We start from the raw sequence: 23120 nt of genomic DNA, 5'->3' as shown, positions 1-23120 counted from the left end.
TTTTTCCCACTTTTATCGTCTTTTTTTCTTTCATTTCTTCTCATTTTTTTGTTGCTTTTTATTGCTGCATTTTCTGGTAGCCTTTTGGTCACATTTTTCTTTTTTGTTTTGTCGCGGTTTTTGTCCTATTCGTTGTCGATTTTTCGCGTTTTTCTGTCCTTTTTCATCCTTTGTCCTCCTGTTTCGTCCTTTTTCGTCGTTTTCTATCCTTGTTCGTCCTTCGTCCTTTGTCGTCCTTTTTCCTCCTTTTTCGTATTTTTCGTCCTTGTCGTCCTTTTTCGTATTTTTCGACCTTCGTCCTTTTTCGCCCTTCGTCCTTTTTCGCCCTTCGTCCTTTTTCGTCCTTTTTCATCCTTTGTCGTCCTTTTTGCTTCTTTTTCGTATTTTTCGTCCTTCGTCCTTTTCTTCCTTCGTCCTTTTCGTCCTTCGTCCTTTTCTTCCTTCGTCCTTTTCTTCCTTCGTCTTTTTCGTCCTTCGTACGTTTTCGTCCATCGTCCTTGTTCATCTTTTTCGTCCTTGTTCGTCCTTTTTCATCCTTTGTCGTCCTTTTTCGTCCTTCGTCGTTTTTCGTCCTTGTTCGTTCTTTTCGTCGTTTTCGTACTTGCCGTACTTTTTGTCCTTTTTCGTTCTCCTCGTACTTTTTCGTCCTTTGTCGTCCTTTTCGTCCTTTTTCGTCCTTTCCGCAATTTTTCATTCTTTTCATCCTTTCTCGTCCTTTTCGCCCTTTTTGGCAATTTTACGTAATTTTCGTCCTTTTCATCCTTATTCGTCCTTGCCGTACTTTTCGTCCTTTTCGTCCCTTTTCATCCTTTTCGTCCCTTTTCGTCCTTTTCGTCCCTTTTCGTCCTTATTCGTCCTTTTCGCAATTTTTCGTAATTTTCGTCCTTTTCGTCCTTATTCGTCGTTTTTCGTCCTCACAATTTTTCATGCTTTGCATCCATTTTCGTCCTCTTCGTCCTTTTTTGTCTTTTTCATCCTTTTCCCTATTTTTCGTCCTTATTGACCTTTTCGTTCTTCCTTGTCCTTTTTCGTCTTTTGTCGTCCTTTTCGTACTTTTTTTATTAGTACTATTAAATTTTATTATTATTATCAATTTCTCGATATTTAAATTTTTCAGATTTTCGATTTCTCGATCTTTTGATCTTTCGGTTTCTCTGTTAATCCATTTTACGATTTTTCGGCTTTTCGATTTTTCGATTTTCCGATTTTTCAATTCTTCGTATTGCCAATTTTTCATTTGGGTTTTGGAATTTCCAAATTTCTCGAGATCTTAAATTTTAGAGTTTTCGACTTCTCGAGTTATAATAATAATAATAATAATAATAATAATAAGTTTATTGTCCCACAGGTTTCCCTAATTACAGGACAAAATATAAAAAATACATAATAATAAATATACAAATAACTAAATAAAAAAAAATAAATAAATAAATACGAGTAAATCAGCACTCTCGATCATAATATAAACAGAACTAACCCAAGAAAACATCACTCACGAGCTTATTAGCACATTTGCACATCACGGAAATCGGTGAACGGCATAAGACGTTCGTGCGTTATAGAGATTTCCATTTTTTTTTCAATTTTTGGATTGTTCAATTTCTCGATTTTTCGATTTTTCAGATTTTCGATTTCTCGATCTTTTGAAGTTTCGATTTCTCGGTTTTTCGATTTTTCGGCTTTTCAAGTATTCCGTTTTTTTCAGTTTTTCTATTTCCCAATTATTCGTTTAGGTTTTGAAAATTTTAAATTTCTCGATTTTTTTAATTTTGAATTTTGCGATTTTTCGACTTTTCGATTTTTCAATTTTTCGTCCTTGCTCGTCCTTTTTCGTCCTCTTCCATTCTTTTTCGTCCTTTTCCGTCTTTTTATAATAATAATAATAATACATTTATTGAATAAAAAAAAGATCCAAAAGGAACAAAAACAGTTTAATACTGTTATCATTTTTTTCGTCCTTTTTCGTATTTTTCATCCGTTTTCGTCCTTTTTCGTCCTTCATCGTCCTTTTTCGTCCTTCGTCCTTTTTTATGCTTTTCCGTATTTTTCGTCCTTTGTCGTATTTTTCGTCCTCTTTCGTATTTTTCGCCCTTTTTCGTCTTTATTCGCATTTTTCGTCCTTTTCGTCCTTTTTCGTCCTTCATCCTGTTTCATCATCCGTCCTTTTTCGTCTTTCGCCCTTTTTCGTCCTATTTCGTCCTTTTCGTCCTTTTTCGTTCTTGTTCGTCTTTTTTCGTTCTTTCTCGTCCTTTTCCGTCCTTTTTCGTATTTATCGTCCTTTTTTGTCTTTATTCGTATTTTTCGTCCTTTTCGTCCTTTTTCGTCCTTCGCCCTTTTTCGTCCTACGTCATTGTACTTACTTCAAGTAATAGACATTTTTTTTCTGAATAAATAGACCCAATTTATTTTCAACTGTACAGAGTGTTCTTTTTTTAAGACGTAACGTGCAACTTAGTTTTTGCATATTTTTTCTATATATTTTGATTGATGTCTCCTTGGGATTTTAAATATTGAAATGCAACGTTGCCAAGTTATTCAAATTTTCTTGAATTGTCTAGGGAAAAAATTCGAAAAAAGGTTGGTCACCAATTTCCATCGCACTGTCTGTTGACGGTTATATTGACAATAATCTCCAAAATTATGAAAATGACTTTGTTCGGCCCATATATTATTCACTCCCACCACAAAATTGTTGACGTCATTGCAGAAATTATTAAATGAATTCTAGAATATTAAAAATGTTTTGAAATATAAAATCGAAAATTCGAAAAATCCAAAATTCAAAAAAATGAAAAATCGAAAAATGGAACGACGTTTTTTTCCTAATGACTTTTTTCGCTTTTTTTTAAACAAGTTTTTGTCGTCTTTTGGTCAGCTTTTTTTTGGGTGACCTTTTCTTTGTCATTTTTAACCTTTTTTGCTGCTTTTTTGGTGCCTTTTTTTGCTTTTTTTTGTAACCACCTTTTGATTCATTTTTTGTTGCCGTTTTCCATTGCTCTTTTCGATTTTTGTCCCATTTTTTCCTGTCTCTGTTAAGTCGCCTTTTTTGATAGCATATTGACGCGTTTTGTCCACTTGTTTCGCCCATCTTTTATCAGTTTTTCCTCACCCTTCGTGTTAATTTCTTAATTTTTTGTCGCATTTTGCGCCTTTTTTAATCTTTCCTCCCGCTTTTTATAGCCATTTTTTCTCGTTGTTTTTAGTCGCCTTTTTTATTGTTGCTTTTAGTTTTTTCGTCACTTTTTAATTTTCTTGCGGACTTATAACCGTGGTTCTTTTTTGAAATTCCGATTCGACGTTATGCCAATTTTCATGAAACTATATTTACCATTGATTTGTTAGGTCTAAGATACTATTCACCCCCACCAAAAAATTGCTGCCGTCGTTGCAGAAGTTCTTAAATAAGTTACAAAACATTAAACATTTTTTGAAGAGCAATCATGCTTGTAGTTCAGTAATGTTCTTTTAATGTTTGTAATTGATTATAAATTAAACGGTCGTGATTAACGTGGCTTTATGCACATATCAAGATTAATATATTCCCTGTAAAAAAAACACGTCATAACAAAAAATCCAGATAAATCTATGTTGAAAAATACCGTCTGACGTATACAGTATTGATTTTGCTTCAGAGGCGAGTCAAGTTCGGTGTAAATTACTTTACAGAATGTTGTACTTGATTTATTACTTACCCTAGAGGTAAAATACAGTTTGTTAAAACAGAGGACTATTTTGTAAGTGAATTACTACGTCGCCTCTGACGTTTCACAGGAAACTTGTATTGGTCCTACGTTATTCGCGTGTTTCATTGCACAACTTGGCTTGTGAATTTTACCGCCTCGTTCTGATTGATGGTGATGACTACTCGTCGCCTGTCACAGGTGTCAATCATCACGTAATGTTTTAAAATTTTTTCAGTGTATTTGCCGCCTGACAGGTAGGCAACCAATAATTCGGTTCGAATGATATAAAGCTATCTATATCAGGAAGCGTTCTCAGAATAAGTAAAAATCACTGTTTTCATAAATAACTATCCAATCGGTGACGGCAGAAAGCCAATTAACTCCGTTGTTTTGTTTTTTCCTGGAACGCAGGTATGTTTTGTTTTGTACACCTAATCTTTCAATGACGTTACTGATAACAATACAAGCCAATACATCACGATGTTTTTGAATATTCATCCACGTTGTTTACACTAATCCACGACGTTCCACTTTCTACTAAACATATTATAAATTAAAGCAACACGTTTTATCGAAACGTTGATAACGCGTGTTTTTCGTCCTTCTACCTAGTTCACGTATTTATTTCGCTGCCCATTTTCCCCTCCCTCATTTCTTATTTTCCGCACTAAATTGATACTCTTACGGAAAAAGAGTTTCATTATTTCAAAATCCACGATCCACTATAATATTCCATCCTATTTCGGTCCGACCGGTTCCGTCTCGGTTTCTTAAACGGAAAATTTATCTCTGGGAAAAAACAACACAACACCGATCGATAAATCAACAACAATGGAGTTAAACGCCCGCTTTTTGCAACAAATTCGATTTATGTGATTTTAATGCAATTTTATCGCCGCCTCACGCCACATGAAATATTTAAGGAGCTCGTTCCATCCGACCCGGGCGAATTTCCCACGACGTTAAAATTTTAGGCTAAATAAACGCGGGGTTGCGGAGCGCTCAAGGTTGGAGCGAGTGCGACGTGTCGCGGGCTCACCGTGACGTGCGTTACACTTTCGCAACGGATTTTTCTACAAATAACCTTAATGAGACGAAATTGTCATTGCTCGATTGCAAGAGCGGACTTTCTCTCGGCCCAATTTGGAGGTAGCGAACTGGACCAAACGAGTTGACGACCGGATCGTTAATTTCTAGCGCAAATAGCGCGCTACCGCGCTTAGAAATTACGTGTAATGCGATATGTAATGCGATGTTTAAGGAGTTAACGTCGACGTGAGTGATGTATGCTTTGACTAGTACAAATATTTAAAATTAAACACTCTTTCAAGGCGAAATAAATCTCGAACTGGTCTAGATTCTATTTTAGAAAACTGGTGTGTACCTAAACGGTAGCGAAGAATTTTTCTGAATGAATGGGTGGCCTCGATCCAAGATGGCGTGGGGTTGGGTGTAGTGTGAGTAAAACTAATTTTTCACATTAAACTAATACGTGATTTGAAAATTGGTTTTTGAAATCTTGTACTCACGTGTTGGATTTAAAGACACGCGGACCGCTATTTTCATGTTTTCTTTTTTAAAAAAATCAAACACCCTGTATATATCTTTTCACGCGTTTTTAAATGGGTATTTATACATTTATATTGTGTTTTGATTTTTTATTTTTTACGTCGTCACAATTTCGCGACTTTAAATTAAACGTTGAATTTAAGCCTTCATAATATATAAAAAGAGTAAAAAGAGTGCTGGTGGTGCGAGAATTAATGTGCATACGACAGGTTTCAGCCTTTATTCAGTTCAGCTGAAGCGAAGTTGACGTCACGTTAATGTAAGTTTTTTTGAGGGTTAATTTTTATTGAATAACCTTGTGTTTTTTCGGTCTCCAGTTTTATTGATTCGGTTAAATTTCAAGTTTCGTTTTATTATAAGCATGAAAGCTCAAAAGTCCATTTCATTATAAAGTCTACTTCTCGGTAAAATTTTTTGTGGTTGATAATCGATACGCGATAAATTTAAATTAATGTCACTGTTGTGACATGAGGATGTTTATGTCGACAAGCGAAACGTGGCGAAAGTGGCATCATTTATTTTATGTAACTTCATTGCTTTGCGGGAATCTTTTGAGTTTCTTTTAGGATTTTATGGCAGTCCAAGTTTACAGATTTCGCAATAGAGCGCTTAGAAATTTTTATAAGACAGTGGTATTGATTTCGGGATTAGAGAACGTTAATTAAAATTTATGTATTCGGTCCCTCCAAAAAAATGCTGATTCATTTTATCGATTATCTCCGGCGATTTAAACTAATTTGCCGCAATTCCAGAAACACTGTAGTCCGCCAGAAAATTGCAGACGTCATCACGAAAAAAAATGAGAGTAATCTTTATTGAACAACACCCCCTGATATTGTATTGTTGGTGCTTCACAATGGAGGCAAGTTCTGTGTTGATAACTTGATGACGTCATCAATATTTGTTTTTAATGATAACCGTGCTTTTTACTCATTTTTTTTAATGCAGCTACTTCTGTCAAATTTAATAAATAATTAAATTCTTTTAAAAACAAAACACCAGGTGTTCCCGAGATGCTTTAAAACTACTTCTTCAAATAAAACTTCGGGTTTGCCTGAGTTGCTTAAAACACTTGAAAAATAAAACATCAGGTGCCCCTGACATTCTTAAAACATCTTCAAAAACACATCATCAGGTGCCCCTGAGATTCTTTAAAAGTACTTCAAAAAGAAAACGTCTGGAACCCCTGAGATTCTTTAAATTCTGCAACAAACAAAACACCAGATGCCCCGGTGAGGTTATTAAAATTACTTCAAACACAAAACGTCTGGGGCCCCTGAGATTCTTTAAATTCTTTAATAAATAAAACACTAGGGACCCCTGACATTCTTAAAACAACTTCAAAAATCAAACGTCTGGGTCCCCTGAGATTCTTTAAAGCTTCTTCAAAAACACAACGTCAGGTGCCCCTGAGATTCTTTAAAACTACTTCAAAAAGAAGACGTCTGGAGCCCCTGAGATCCTTTAAAACTACTTCAAAAAGAAAACGTCTGAGGCCCCTGAGATTCTTTAAAACTACTTCAAAAAGAAAACGTCTGGGGCTCCTGAGATTCTTTAAATTCTTTAATAAATAAAACACTGGGTACCCCTGACATTCTTAAAACAACTTCAAAAATCAAACGTCTGTGTCCCCTGAGATTCTTTAAAGCTTCTTCAAAAACACAACGTCAGGTGCCCCTGAGATTCTTTAAAACTACTTCAAAAAGAAAACGTCTGGAGCCCCTGAGATTCTTTAAAACTACTTCAAAAAGAAAACGTCTGGGGCTCCTGAAATTCTTTAAATTATTTAATAAATAAAACACTGGGTACCCCTGACATTCTTAAAACAACTTCAAAAATCAAACGTCTGGGTTCCCTGAGATTCTTTAAAGCTTCTTCAAAAACACAACGTCAGGTGCCCCTGAGATTCTTTAAAACTACTTCAAAAAGAAAACGTCTGAAGCCCCTGAGATTCTTTAAAACTACTTCAAAAAGAAAACGTCTGGGGCTCCTGAAATTCTTTAAATTATTTAATAAATAAAACACTGGGTACCCCTGACATTCTTAAAACAACTTCAAATATCAAACGTCTGGGTCCCCTGAGATTCTTTAAAGCTTCTTCAAAAACACAACGTCAGGTGCCCCTGAGATTCTTTAAAACTACTTCAAAAAGAAAACGTCTGGGGCCCCTGACATTCTTAAAACAACTTCAAAAATCAAACGTCTGGGTCCCCTGAGATTCTTTAAAGCTACTTGAAAAACACAACGTCAGGTGCCGCTGAGATTCTTTAAAACTACTTCAAAAAGAAAACGTCTGGGGCTCCTGAGATTCTTTAAATTCTTTAATAAATAAAACACTGGGTACGCCGGACATTCTTAAAGCAACTTCAAAAATCAAACGTCTGGGTCCCCTGAGATTCTTTAAAGCTTCTTCAAAAACACAACGTCAGGTGCCCCTGAGATTCTTTAAAACTACTTCAAAAAGAAAACGTCTGGGACTCCTGAAATTCTTTAAATTATTTAATAAATAAAACACTGGGTACCCCTGACATTCTTAAAACAACTTCAAAAATCAAACGTCTGGGTCCCCTGAGATTCTTTAAAGCTTCTTCAAAAACACAACGTCAGGTGCCCCTGAGATTCTTTAAAACTACTTCAAAAAGAAAACGTCTGGGGCCCCTGAGATTCTTGAAATTCATTAATAAATAAAACACTAGGTACCCCTGACATTCTTAAAACAACTTCTCAAAATTCAAAAGTCTGGTTTCCCTGAGATTCTTTAAAGCTTCTTCAAAAACACAACGTCAGGTGCCCCTGAGATTCTTTAAAACTACTTCAAAAAGAAAACGTCTGGGGCCTCTGAGATTCTTTAAAATCGGTAACAAATAAAACACCAGGTGCCGCTGAGATTCTTAAAATGACTTCAAACACAAAACGTCTGGTTCCCCTGAGATTCTTTAAAGCTTCTTCAAAAACACAACGTCAGGTGCCCCCGAGATTCTTTAAAACTACTTCAAAAAGAAAACGTCTAGGGCCTCTGAGATTCTTTAAAATCGGTAACAAATAAAACACCAGGTGCCGCTGGATTCTTAAAATGACTTCAAACACAAAACGTCTAGGTCCCCTGAGATTCTTTAAAACTAGTTCAAATCAAAACGTCTGGGTCTCCTGAGATTCTGTAAAACTAGTTCAAAATCAAACGTCTGGGTCCCTTGAGATTCTTTAAAGCTACTTCAAAAACACAACATCAGGTGCCCCTGAGATTCTTTAAAACTACTTCAAAAAGAAAACGTCTGAAGCCCCTGAGATTCTTTAAAATATGTAACAAATAAAACACCAGGTGCCCCTGAGATTCTTAAAATGACTTCAAACACAAAACGTCTGGGTCCTCTTAGATTCTTTAAAACTACTTCAAAATCAAACGTCTGGGTCCCCTGAGATTCTTTAAAGCTACTTCAAAAACACAACATCAGCTGCCAATGAGATTCTTTAAAACTAATTCAAAAAGAAAACGTCTGGAGCCCTGAGATTCTTTAAAATCTGTAACAAATAAAACACTGGGCGCCCCTGACATTCTTAAAACAACTTCAAAAATCAAACGTCGAAGTCCCTGAAATTCTTTAAAGCTACTTGAAAAATACATCAGATGCCCCTGAGATTCTTTAAAACTACTTCAAAAAGGGAACGTCTGGGGCCCTGAAATTTTTTAAGGCTACTTCAACAACACAACATCAGATGCCCCTGAGTTTCTTTAAAACTATGTACTTCAAAAACAAAATATCAGGTCCTCCTGAGATTCTTTAAGACTACTGCAAAAACAAAACTTCGAATACCGTCGCAATTCTTTAAAATTAGTCTAAAACTAAAAGGTCGGGTGCCTTTGAGACTCTTTAAAATATCTCAAAAACAAAACACTAGGTGCCCCTGAGATTCTTTAAGTACAAAACGTCGGGTTTCTCTGAGATTCTTTAAAATTGCTTCAAAATTAAAACGTTGCGTTGGGTATCTCGGAGATTCTGTAAAATATGTATTTCAAAAATAAAACACCAAGTGTCCCTGGGATTATTTTAAATTCTTTTAACAACAAAACATAAAGTGCCCTTGAAACTTTTTAAAACTACTTGAAATAAAAAATATCAAGTACTCCTTAGATTCTTTAAAATTGGTCCAAAATGAAAACGTCGGGTGCCCTTGAGATACTTTAAAATACCTGAAAAATTAAACACCAGATGCCCCTGAGATTCTTTCAAATATTTTCTAAACCAAAACACAAAGTGCCCCTAAGATTTTTTAAAACTACTTCAAATACAAAACGTCGGATCGGTCTGAGATTATTTAAAAAAATTCAAAACACCAGACCTTCCTGAAATTTTGTAAAACTATCTACTTGAAATACAAAACATCAGGTGCCCCTCAGATTCTTTAACATTGATTCAAAATCAAAACGTCGAGTGCCCCAGAGATTCTTTAAAACTACTTCAAAAACAAAACACCAAGTGCCCCCGAGATTCTTTAAAACTACTTTTTCAAATAAAACGTGGGGTGCCTCTGAGATACTTTAAAATACCTCAAAAATAAAACACCAGACGGGACGTTAAAACACCTGAAAATTAAAACACCAGGTGCCCCTGAGATCTTTTCAAATTTTTTCTAAAGCAAAACAGAAAGTGCCCCGAAGATACTTTAAAACTACTTCAAAAAGAAAACACCAGACCGCCTTGAAATTTTTTAAAACTATATATCTACTTCAAAAACAAAACACCAGGTGCTCCCGAGATTCTTTAAAACTGCCTCTCCAAATAAAACATCGGGTGCCCCTGAGATACTTTAAAATACCTCAAAAATAAAACACCAGTCGCCCCAGACATTCATTGAATCTACTTCAAATAAATGTCGGGTGCCTCTCAGATTCTTTAAAAAATTTCAAAAATGAAATACCAAGTGCCCCTAAAATTTTTTAAAACTACTTCAAATACAAAACATCACGAGGCACAAAGAGCCCCTGAGACTCTTAAAATACGTCTAATATAAAACACCAGGTTCCCCTAAGATTCTTTCAAATACCAGGTTACTCCGAGATTCTTTAAAACTACTTCTTTAAATAAAACATTATTTAACTTTGGTCTAAAATTAAAACGTCGAGTGCCCCTGAGGTTCCTTAAAATACTTCAAAAATAAAACACCAAGCTCACTGAGATTCTTTCAAATTCACAAAACAACAGTTGCCCTGAGGTTTTTAAAAACTACTTACAAAACTTCGGATTCTCCGGAGATTCTTTCATATTGCACCAAAATTAAAATTTTGGCTGCCCCTGCGATTCTTTCAGATATGTACTTCAAAAATGTAAACACCAGGTGCCCCTGAGATTCTTTAAAACTTCTTCAAATACAAAACATCGGGTTTCGCGGAGATTCTTTGGAATTGCTCCAAAATCAAAATGTCGGATGCCCTTGAGATTTTTTCAAATATGTACCTCAAAAATGAGGACACCAGGTGCTCCCGACATTCTTAAAACTACTTCAAAAATCAAACGTCTGGAGCCCCTGAGATTTTTAAAGCTACTTCAAAAACAAAACGAGAATATGTATTTAAAACTACTGCAAAAATAAACCCCAGAGATTCCTTAAAATTGATCTGAAAGTAAAAAGTCGGGACTCTGGGACTCTTTAAAATGGGCTCAAAATCAAAACATTAGGTGCCCCTGAGATACTTTAAAATGCCTCAACAATAAAAACACACAAAAATAAAACACCAATTCTTTGAAATTAGTCCAAAATTGAAACGTCGGGTATGTCTGAGATTCTATACAATATTTACTTCAAAAATAAAACACCAGGTGTCCCTGAGATTCTTTAAAATACCTGAAAAATAAAACACTAGAGATCCTTTCAAGTTTTTCCAAACCAAAACACAAAGTGCCTCTGAGATTCTTTAAAAAACTACAAGAAAAAACACCCGACCCCACTGAAGTTTTTTAGAACTATCTACTTCAAATACAAAACATCAGGTGCTTCTTTAAAATTGGTCAAAAATCAATATATTGTATTTTTGGTGTTTCACAATGGGGGCAAGTTCTGTGTTGGTAACTTTACGAATTTGGTTTTTTAATGATGTCATTAACATTTACTTTTAACGACAACCGTGGTTTTTATTCCATTTTTTTTTTTTTTTAATTTAGCTACATATGTAAGAAATATAAAATAGCACTGTGAGAACGACCAATAATAACGAGGTTTTAAAATGACGTGAAGGTCCATCGGTTCGGTAAACGTAGTATATCAGAGGAATATTTGCCATTCAGCTCGCCGCGCTCGTATTTCCTATCAACCTCTTCTCGCTTCCCGAATTTTAAAATACCGCGTCCGCGATGACGTCCGCGCCGCCCATTATTCCCCAATTTGTCGAAATGAGGCCGCCGAGCCGACCGCTTTTTGCGTTTGCCAAATTGTTATTAAATTAGTGGCGCGCTCGCAATGAATTCGTCCTTTGACGCTAATTGTTTTAATTGTTCCAGAACCACCTGTTAGTCGATTTTCGGGACGTCGCAAGTCCGTCTTCGCCGAGGCTTACGACCCCGAGGAGGACGAGGACGACGGCGGCAAGGTGGTCTTCCCGAAGTCGGACGAGCAGCGCCAGAGACTGGCCGAGGCCGTCCGCAACATCCTTCTGTTCCGCGCCCTCGACAAGGAGCAAATGCAGGAGGTGCTGGACGCCATGTTCGAGAGGATCGTCCAGGCCGGCGAGCTGGTGATCAAGCAAGGCGACGACGGGGACAACTTCTACGTTATACAAAAGTAAGGGATCGATGTTTAATGACGGTCGAAGTGAAAATATTGACGCACCTGGATTGAAAGTCGGCTTATTGTACAGGAAGGGTTTGTAGGTGTGGTTATCGGGGCAGGGAGACGCGTGTAGTTGAGTGGATAATGGGACAATCACGAGTAATGATTGGTGTTTGTTATTTTTTGTCGGAAGTTACATTATCTTATTAGAGTGGAGGATGGTGATTAAGGTTGTTGTTTGGCATGATGGCGCTTTGTGTGGGCGTAGATTTCTAGTCTTTTTTACTCTAGGGTTTTTTTTTAGTTTATGGGAGGCTAAAATGTCCACGTGCGGCAATTTTTAAAAGTGGTTTCGCTGAAGGTACGGTTTAAAATTTACAATTCATTGTGGATTTTCCCGGTATAACGACAATTAAAAAACGGGGGGAAAAAGTGATGACGTTACAGCGTCGCCCAGCAACGCATTCCGCCGGTTTAATTAGTGGAAAATAAAGCTTCTGGTTTTTATCGGTACGACCATTTTCACTTTTTCCATGTAACTAACGTTTTACGCATTTGTGCAGTTCTATCGTCGTAAAAATTTAACATTAACCTGTAAATGGTCGATATCGACATCTGCACTAATAAGCGAGATATTGCCCGTTAATTGAAATATAAGACATCCGGATATTTTATCAACTCGTGAGCGAGCGTTAATAAATTCGAGGGTCGATCTTATCGCTCCGTATCGAATTTAACGCAAGTTGTTTTTCGAAAAGTCGTGTTTTAGTTGTGACATAACATTTGTTTCATGAGAATTTACTTAGCAAGGCGACACGTGGTGTGACATAATTACATGTTACTCTAGATGTGTATGTGTGTGCACGATAGTGGGTAGCGACAATGACACCACCCAGACCGTGTTTCAGGGCATAAAAGACCCCAACGTCACCAGAAACTCGAACGAAATGAAAGGAACATTAATATTATTACGACGACGGCGTTTAGATTGGAGTTCACGAGATAATAGGGACATTTTCGGGGTTATAAATATCGTAATGTATTACTATTATTATCGTTATTGCCTGTGATAGACGAGGTTTACGCGTCTGCTGTTCTCTGCTCGGTCGTAAGAACAAAAGGAACTTGTAGATTTTTACTTCCTGAGCGTAAGTTAAGGAAGTATTGTACTCGGATGACTGGCTGTTTTCTTGTTTTCTCGACGTTTCATGAATCCAAAACTCCGAAACTACTGGACTGATAGTTGTCAAATTTTATATTTGTGTTAGGAATATCGTGCAGATGGTAAAACGCTAACCAACAACAGAATGTCTTCCTCAAAATGTGCAATAATAAAATATATTCTTTAAATTCTATAAAATGAAATGCTCCTGTACTTGTGGTTTATGAATCCGTTCTGAATTTTTACCCTAGACATCCAGATTTTTGAAAAATTCTAAATTGGACAGCAAAATTTTGCAGTTTAACTTTGAGATTGCAAAATCGAATGCTATGAAGTCTTGCAAAAGTTTTAAGGTTATTGGTAAATCGTTAATTAAAATTTCTCTGTTTATGCGATTTTTCAATTTTTCGATTTTCAAGGTTTTGGGATTTTTCAATTTTTTCCTTCAATTTCTCGACTTTATTAATTTGTTTTCTGAATTTTTTTAGTTTTCGATTTCTAAATTTTTCGATTTTTCGATTTCCGAATTCTTTGGTTGTCAATTTCTGAATTATTCGATATTTCAGTTTTAATCAGTTTTTCGATGTTTCAGTTTTGAAATTTTTCAATTTTTCCCTTGCAATTTTTGATTTTTCATTTTTTAAATTTTCAGTTTTTCGATGTTTCAGTTTTGGGATTTTTCAATTTTTCGATATTTTACTTTTGGGGTTTTTCAATTTTTCGCTTCATTAATTTCTCGATTTTTACATTTTGGATTTCTCAATTTCCCAAGGTTTCAGTGTTGGGATTTTTCAGTTTTTCCCTTCAATTTCTCGATTTTTCGAATTTTCGAGATCTCGATGTTTTTATTTTTCGATATTTCAGTTTTTGGATTTTTCAATTTCACGGTTTTTCGAATTTTCGATTTCCCGATTTTTCGATTTTTGAACTTTTTAACGATTTACAATTGTTCAATTCGATATTTCAGTTTTTACGGTTTTTCACATTTGCGTTTCTTCCATTTTTCGATTTTTCAATTTTTCGATGTTTCAGTTTTGGGATTTTTCAATTTTTGAATTTATCTAATTTTTCGCTATTTCAGCTTTGCGATTTTTCAATTTATCTATTTTTCACCTTTTGGCGTTTCTAATGTTCGATTTCTCTACTTTGCAGTTTTTCAATTTTTCGATTTTTCAAGTTTTCGATTATTTAAAATTTTTTAAATTTTCGGTTTTTTGATTTTTTGATTTGACGACTTTTCGATTCTTCAATTTTTCGATATTCTGATTTTCCAGTTTTTCGACTTTTCAATTTTTCACTTCATCAATTTCTTAATTTTTCAAATTTTCGATTTCCCGATTTTTTTTTTATTTTTCCATTTCTCAATTTTCCAATATTTCAGTTTTGCGATTTTTCAATGTATCGATTTTTCACTTTTCGATGTTTCAAATTTTCGATTTCTCTATTTTGCAGTTTTTCAATTTTTCGATTATTCAAGTTTTCGATTATTTTGAATTTTTTAAATTTTCGGTTTTTTGATTTTTTGGCTTGACGACTTTTCAATCCTTCAATTTTTCGACTTTTGAGGTTTCCGATTTTTCGATTTTTACTTCCCGAGCGTAAGCAAAGGAAGTATTGTAATCGAGTCCGTCGGCCGACTCTCTACTTTTACGTTTTCTCGATCTTTCATGACCCCTAGAAGACGAAGAAATAGGTCTCCCATTTCCGTCTGTCTGTCCGTCCGTCTGTCCGTCCGTCTGTCCGTCCGTCTGTCCGTCCGTCTGTCCGTCTGTTGTCCCGGATTTTTATTAGACAGATAATCTCCGAAAGTACTCGACCGATTGTTGTGAAATTTTGTACTTATATTAAGAATATCATGTAGATGGTAAAACGCTAACCAAAATTTGTCTAATCATCCCCACCACTAATGCGATGACGTCACTTCAAAATTGTACATAGTAAATGGGTTTTCAATTGTATAAAATAACATAGTCCTACACATGTAGTTTACAACTCTGAATCGACTTTTCACCCGAAACGTCCAGATTTTTGGAAAAAAAATCAAAATTATAAAACAACATTTTGAAATTTAATTTTTAATCTGCTAACCAGAATGCTTTGAAATGTTGCAGATGTTTTAAGGCTATAAAGAGCATCATAAATCTTTAGTCAAAAAATATTTGCTTATCCCCTCCAAAAACTTGATGACGTCAGCTCAAAAGTTTGTGGAATAAATCATATCTAAAATGTACAAAATATGATGAGTCTGTACTTGTGATCTATCACTCCATTCATATTTTTTGGATTTGCATATACAGGGTGACTCAAAAAAATTAATGAATGCGTAAATATATTTTATTGATTTAATCAGGAACTACAAAACCGAATGCTCTGAAATCTTGCAGATGTTTTAAGGTCATAAAGAGCATAATAAATGTTTAGTCAAAATATATTTGCTTATCCCCTCCAAAAACTTGATGACGTCAGCTCCAAAGTTTGCCGAATAAATCATATCTAAAATGTACAAAATATGGTCAGTCTCTTCTTGTGATTTATCATTCCATTCAAATTTTTTCGATTTGCATATACAGGGCGACTCAAAAAAATTAATGAATGCGTAAATTTATTTTATTGATTTACTCAGGAACTACAAAACCGAATGCTTTGAAATCTTGAAGATGTTTTAAAGTTATCATAAGCATGGTAAGTTTTTGATCAAAATGTATTTACTCATCCTTCCTAAAAAATTTATGACGTCACCACAAAATTTTGCTGAATAAATCCTATCTAAAATGTACAAAATATGATGAATCTCTTCTTGTGATTTATCATTCCATTCATATTTTTTGGATTTGCATATACAGGGTGACCCAAAAAAATTAATGAATGCGTAAATGTATTTTATTAATTTAATCAGGAACTACAGAACCGAATGTTTTGAAATGTTGCAGATGTTTTAAGGTTATAAAGAGCATAATAAATTTTTAGTCAAAATATATTTGGTTATCTTCTCCAAAAAACTGATGACGTCGGCTCAAAAGTTTGCCGAATAAATCCTATCTAGAATATACAAAATGCGATGAGTCTCTTCTTGTAATTTATCATTCCAGTCATATTTTTTGAATTTGCATATACTGGGTGACTCAAAAAAATAATGAATGCGTAAATTTATTTTACTGGTTTACTCAGGAACTACAAAATCGAATGCTTTGAAATCTACTGCGAAAAAAAAAACATAATAGGCATGCAGTCGTCACGTTTCCGACAGCGAGGGAAGTACTGTCTAAACTCTTTAGACCAATTTTTTAAATTTTCGGTTGTTCAATTTTTCGAATTTCCGATTTTCAAGTTTTTCGATTTTTCAATGTTTCACTTCATCAATTTCTTAATTTTTCAAATTTTCAATTTCCCGATTTTTTTTATTTTTCCATTTCTCAATTTTCCAATATTTCAGTTTTGCGATTTTTCAATGGATCGATTTTTCACTTTTCGATGTTTCAAATTTTCGATTTCTCTATTTTGCAGTTTTTCAATTTTTCGATTATTCAAGTTTTCGATTATTTTGAATTTTTTAAATTTTCGGTTTTTTGATTTTTTGACTTGACGACTTCAATCCTTCAATTTTTCGACTTTTGAGGTTTCCGATTTTTCGATTTTTTAAATTTTCGATTGTTCAATTTTTCGAGTTTCCGATTTTCAAGTTTTTCGATTTTTCAATGTTTCACTTCATCAATTTTCCGATATTTAAGTTTTGCGATTTTTCGATACATCGATTTTTCACTTTTCGGTGTTTCAAATTTTCGATTTCTCTATTTTGTAGCTTTTCAATTTTTCGATTTTTCAAGTTTTCGATTCTTTTAATTTTTTTAAATTTTCGGTTTTTTGATTTTTTGACTTGACGACTTTTCAATCCTTCAATTTTTCGACTTTTGAGGTTTCCGAGTTTTCGATTTTTTAAATTTTCGATTGTTCAATTTTTCGAGTTTCCGATTTTCCTGTTTTTCGATTTTTCAATTTTTCACTTCATCAATTTCTTAATCTTTCAAATTTTCGATTTCCCGATTTTTTTTATTTTTCCATTTCTCAATTTTCCGATATTTTAGTTTTACGATTTTTCGATATATCGATTTTTCACTTTTCGGTGTTTCAAATTTTCGATTTCTCTATTTTGCAGTTTTTCGATGTTTCGGTTTTAAGATTTTTCAATATTTCGATGTTTCTATTTCGGGATTTTTCAATTTCTCAATTTTTCGAATTTGCGGTTACTCGATTTTTGTATTTTTCAATTTCTGAATAGTTCGATATTTCAGTTTTTCGATTTTTCAGGTTTCCGATTTTTCAATTTTTGGATTTTTCATTTTTTCGATTTCTTAATTTTTCGATGTTTCAGTTTTGAGGTTTTTTAAATTTTACTTTCAATTTTTCGAATTTTCGATTTCTCAATATTTTATTTTTTCCATTTCTCAGTTTTACAATATTTCAGTTTTTCGATTTTTCAATTTTTGACGTTTATAATTTTTTGATTTCTCTATTTTCAGTTTCTCAATATTTCGATCTTTCAGTTTTGGGATTTTTCAATTTTTCCCTTCATCAGTTTCTTGATTTTCCAAATTTTTGATTTCTCATTTTTTTTTTATTCTTCGATTTCACTGTTTTCGCATATTTCAGTTTTACAATTTTTCTATTTTTTAGTTTTGGTGTTTCTAATTTTCAATTCTTCGATTTCTCGATTAATAGATTTTTCATATTTTGAACTTATCGATGTCTCGATTTCTCTACTTTCCAGTTTTTCAATATTTTAATTTTTGGTTATTTAAATTTTCGATTTCTCGATTTTTTTATTTTTCGATTACTCAATTTTCTTTTATTTCAATTTTACTATTTTTCAATTGTTCTAGTTTTCAATTTGGCGTTTCTAATTATGAATTTTTCGATTTCTCGATTAATCAATTTTTCATTTTTTTTAATTTTTGGTTTTTCGGTTTTTCGACTTTACAATTTCTCAATGTTTTAGTTTTTGATGTTTCTGTTTTGGGATTTTTCAATTTTTTGCTTCATCAATTTTTCGATTTTTCAAATTTTCCAAATCTGTTTTTTATTTTTCCATTTCTCAATTTTCCGTTTTTTCAGTTTTTCGATTTTTGAATTTTTAACGTTTCTAATTTTTCGATTTCTCGATGTTCAGTTTTCCAATTTTTCGTTTTTGCAGGTTTTAGACTATTCGATTTCTCAGTTTTTAATTTTTCGATTTATCATTTTATTTTTCAATTTTGGCGTTTTTATTCATCAATTTTTCGACTTTTAGATTTTTCGATTTGTTTGTTTTCCCAAGTCTCGAGTTTTCGACTTCTAGATTTTTCTATTTTTTCCCATTTTTGGTTTTCGATTTTTCGGCTTGACGATTGTTTGATTTTTCAAATTTTCGATTTCTCGTTTTTCAGTTTTCCAATTTTACGATTGTTCAGGTTTTAGACTTTTCGATTTCTCAGTTTTTTAATTTTTCGATTTATCATTTTTTTGATGTTTCAATTTTGGATTTTTTTTATTTTCCATTTCTCGATTTTCTTATTTTTCGATTACTCAATTTTGGCGATTCTAATTTTGAATTTTTCGACTTCTCGACTAATCAGTTTTTCGATTTGTTCATTTTCCCATCTGTCGCCTTCTCGATTTCTCTATTTTTCGATTTTTCAATTTTATTAATTTTTGGTTTTTCGATTTTTGGACTTTTTCATTTCTCAATTTTTTTTTCATATTTTCGATTTATCTATTTTTCGATAGTTTAGTTTCAGGATTTTACTATTTTTTACTTCATCAATTTTTCCGTTATTTCAGTTTTTCGATTTTTCAATTTTTGACGTTTCTAATTTTTCGATTTCCCGATTTTCAATTTTCCAATTTTTCGATTTTTCAGGTTTTAGATTTTTCAATTTCTCAGTTTTTCAATTTTTCGATGTTGCAGTTTTGGGATTTTTCAATTTTGCACTACAATTTCTTGATTTTTCAAATTTTCGATTTCTCGTTTTTTTTCGATTTCTCTATTTTTCAATTTTTTCTTATTTTTGGTTTTCGATTTTTCGGCTTGACGATTGTTCGATTTTTCAAATTTTCGATTTTTCTATTTTTTTGGTATTTTTCAGTTTTTGACGTTTCTAAATTTCGATTTCTCGATTTTCAGTTTTCAGTTTTCCAGTTTTACGATTTATCATTTTTTTGATTTAATTTTTTTATTTTGACGTTTTCATTTTTTCTATTTCTCGATTCTTCAATTTTTGACGTTTCAAATTTTTCGATTTCTCGATTTTCAGTTTTTCAATTTTTCGATTTTCAGGTTTTAGACTTTTCGATTTCTCGGTTTTTCAATTTTTCAATGTTTTGGGATTTTTCGATTTTTCGCTTCATCAATTTCATGATTATTCAATTTTTCGATTTTTCAACTTTTAAAATTCATGGTTTTTCGATTTTTCGACTTCCAGTTCACGATTTTTCAATTTTTCGATATTTTAGGTTTTTTTTTTTTCAATACATATTTTGGTTCTTCGATTTTTTACTCTTTCGATTTTCCAATTTTTTAATTTTTTGATGTTTCAATTTCTAGATTTTTCAGTTTTTCAATATTAACGTTACACATGTTATTAATATGTTTCTTAATAGTAACCATATTTTCTCCATATTCGAAATATTTTTTTTTCTGAGCGTAAGCGAACAAAGTATAGTAATGGAGTCCATCGGGAGACTTGCTCATTTTATACTTTCTCGACATTTCATGACCCCTAGAGTAAGAAAAAAGTAGTCTTCCCTTTCCGTCTGTCTGTCGTTAGTTTCAAAATTTGGCTAATTATCCCCAAAATTTGTTCCAAATTTTTAAAAATAATATGCTGTTGTACTTGTGGTGTATGATTCCGTTAAAGTTTTCAACTTCCAAGTTTATGAAAAAAAAAAACTTTAAAATTACAAAAAATCAATGCACTAAAATCGTACGAACGTTTTAAGGTTATCATAATCAATTAATCAAAATTAATTCGTTTATCTCATCCCACAAAAAGTAGATGACGTCATCTCAAAATTTTGCAAACTAAATCCTATTTGAAACATGCTTTATTATTTGTTTTATTGTACTTCAGGAGCGAGGGAAGTTCTTTCGAGATAACTTTCGACCAATTTTTTTAAATAGCAACCCTACTTCATCAGGACAATCTCCATCTGTTCGCAAATACGTGCCCCCTTTAGACAAACACTTTTATCTCCGACGCCACACTTATTTACTCAGAGTACCATTTCACTAACCCCCTTTTTCTCTTCCAGCGGCATATTCCACGCCCTCGTCGGCGAGCCCGGCCAGGAGCCGAAGCACATCCACACGTACGAGAACAGCGGCAGCTTCGGCGAGCTGGCCCTCCTCTACAACATGCCGCGGGCGGCGACGATCAAGGCCCACACGGACGGCTCCCTCTGGGCGATGGACCGACAGACCTTCCGACGCATCCTCCTCAAGTCGGCGTTCAAGAAACGAAAGATGTACGAATCGCTCATCGAGAGCGTGCCCATGCTGAAGACGCTCCAGCCGTACGAGCGGATGAACCTCGCCGACGCGCTCGTCCCCAAGACGTACACGACGGGCGACAGGATAATCAAGCAGGGCGACGCCGCCGACGGCATGTACTTCGTCGAGGACGGGACGGTCATCATCAGCGTGCTGGACGACAGCGGCAAGGAGGTGGAGATCAACCGCCTGGGCAAAGGAGGATACTTCGGGGAGCTGGCGCTGGTCACGCACAGGCCGCGGGCGGCGTCGGCCTACGCCGAAGGCGACGTCAAATTGGCATGTAAGTCCAAAGCGAAAATGCGAAAATACAGAGTTTATTTGTAAAAAAACGGTTACAAAGCGATACAGGTCGAAGGAAAACAGCCATTAATAAAGTGGGGAATCATGTCGTTAATTGGTCTTTCCGTGGTTGTGGTCGCCTGCGTATCGATCACTACCTTGACCACTGGAACCGTCGTGGTTTTTAACTCCGGCGTTCCCGTTGTTGTTGACGCTGCCCGGAGCCGCCGCCGGAGCCGAAGAAGTGTCTAAAACAAATTGCGGTCACCATATGTTGTCAAATAATAATAATAGTAATAATAGTAACCTTCGGCGGACGCTTCCGCAGCCACCGCCAGCATAATTCCCACACTTACTAAGAAGAAGATAACCTGGAAAGTTCACTTGTTAATAACACAATTACGAGAAAAAGCAGATTTGCTTACCAAATTCGACTTCATTATCGGGCCTCTAGCAACCAAAACAAGACTGAGCTTGCGTTGTTGCTTTTATATACTTCCCAAGACAGAACAAAAGGGCAAAATTAACATACTGCTTTCGGCAAAAAAAACACCAAAAACGGCAAGAAAAAGTTACTCGTTTTACTAGTTTCGGTTCAGGCGGAAGGCAATTTGTTTAAGTGAAACGGTGTCGAAAAATTACCGAGCGTTTTATTTCGTTAGTAACACAATCGTAAGAGCGGTGCGAAGGTTGGTTTGTTGCATCAAGGCTGAAAGGAAGATCCGGTTTTTTCTGTTGCGTGCGTAGCTACCGGAGATCTCTTTTTTGTTTACTGAGGGTACACTGAGGAAGTGTTGTAATCGAGTCCGAAATTTGTCTGGTCCCCACCAACAATGGAATGACGTCATCTCCAAAATTTGTAGTAGTGAAATGGTATTTTAATTTTATAAAATGACGTGCTTTTCTACTTGTGGTTTATGAGTCCGTGTTGAGTTTTTACCCTAGGCATTCAGATGTTTGCAAAAAATCAAAAATGTATAACAGCATTTTAAAATTTAACTTTGAAATTGCAAAATCGAATGCTTTAAAATCTTGCGAATGGTTTCACGTTATCAGTATTTTTGGATTTTCGAGTTTTCAGTTTTCGCTTTTTCGACTTTTGGACTCTCAGATTTTCGAAATTTCAGTTTTGCGATATTTCAAATTTTTGGTTTTGCAATTTTTCGATGTTCCGTTTTTGTCAATTTTTCGATTTATCAATTTTCCAATGTTTCAGTTTTACGATGTTTAAATTTTTTGATTTTTTTTGTGTTTTTCGATTATCAAATTTGAAAATTTAACATTTTTCGATGTCTCGATTAACTGATATTTCGATTTCTTAATTTTCCCACTTCGAGTCATCGATTTTTCGATTTTCCCCTTATCTGTTTCTGGACTTTTCTCCGACGTTCAATTTCTCGATTTTTTAATTTGGGGATTTATTAATATTTCTATTTTTAAAATTTCTCGATTCTGCAATTTTTTGATCATTTCATTTTTAAATTTTTTTCAATTTCTCGATTTTTCGACTGTTGAACTCTCATATTTTCGAAATTTCAGTTTTGGGATTTTTCAGTTTTTTGATTTTGGAATCGTTCGATATTTCAAATGCTCGATTTTTCAATTTCTCAATTTTTCGATTTTTCATTTGTGTAATTTTTGGTGTTCCTAATTTTTCGATTTTTCCACTTTTCGATTCATCGCTTTTTCGATTTTTCAGTTTTCCAATTCTTTAATTTTCGGATTTTCAAAATTTTCGTTTTTCGAGTTTTCAGTTTTCGTCTTCTCAATTTTTCGATTTTCAATTTTTCCATTTCTCAATTTTCCGATATTTCAGTTGTACGATTTCTCAATTGTTCGACTTACCTATTTCCCGATTTTTCAGCTTTTTAATTTTTCGTTTTTTGAATTTTTTGATTTTTCAGTTTTTCGATTCTTCAAATTTCCAATTTCTCGATTTCTCGACTTTTCTTCTCTGTGCTCAGTTTTTCAGTTTTTTAAGTTTTCCATTTTAAAAATTTTCGGTTTCTCGATTTTTCGGTTTTTCCACTTTTGGACTGCGAGATTTTCGAAATTTCAGTTTGGGATTTTTCAGTTTTTTGTTTCTTCAATTTTCCAATTTCTCAATTTTCCGATATTTCAGTTTTGCGATATTTCAAAT

At 34.1% G+C, this 23120-nt stretch overlaps 1 protein-coding gene and 1 long non-coding RNA gene across 4 annotated transcripts in view; one reads left to right on the top strand and one right to left on the bottom strand.

Annotated features, from left to right (window-relative positions):
- Positions 1–23120, top strand: part of LOC135126172 (cAMP-dependent protein kinase type II regulatory subunit) — a 93610-nt gene that overhangs the window by 54140 nt on the left and 16350 nt on the right. For all 3 annotated transcript variants that reach the window (XM_064052013.1, XM_064052014.1, XM_064052015.1), the window contains 2 exons: positions 11747–12026; positions 20461–20981. In XM_064052013.1, coding sequence (XP_063908083.1) covers positions 11747–12026; positions 20461–20981 — 801 coding nt within the window. The remainder of the gene's footprint in view (positions 1–11746; positions 12027–20460; positions 20982–23120) is intronic.
- LOC135126173 (uncharacterized) lies at positions 21000–21512 on the bottom strand. The gene is made up of 3 exons (XR_010280008.1): positions 21406–21512; positions 21288–21351; positions 21000–21228 (listed from the first exon to the last, which is right to left on the bottom strand). It is a non-coding gene; the product is annotated as an uncharacterized LOC135126173 (long non-coding RNA).

This window comes from Zophobas morio, unplaced genomic scaffold (genome assembly GCF_036711695.1).
Source record: "Zophobas morio isolate AGI-343-1 ecotype UQ-CSIRO unplaced genomic scaffold, CSIRO_AGI_Zmor_V1 ptg000010l, whole genome shotgun sequence".
In the NCBI taxonomy this organism is placed as follows: domain Eukaryota; kingdom Metazoa; phylum Arthropoda; class Insecta; order Coleoptera; family Tenebrionidae; genus Zophobas; species Zophobas morio.
The sequence above is the reverse complement of the archived record's forward strand: the minus strand, read 5'-3'. Positions and strand labels throughout refer to the sequence as shown.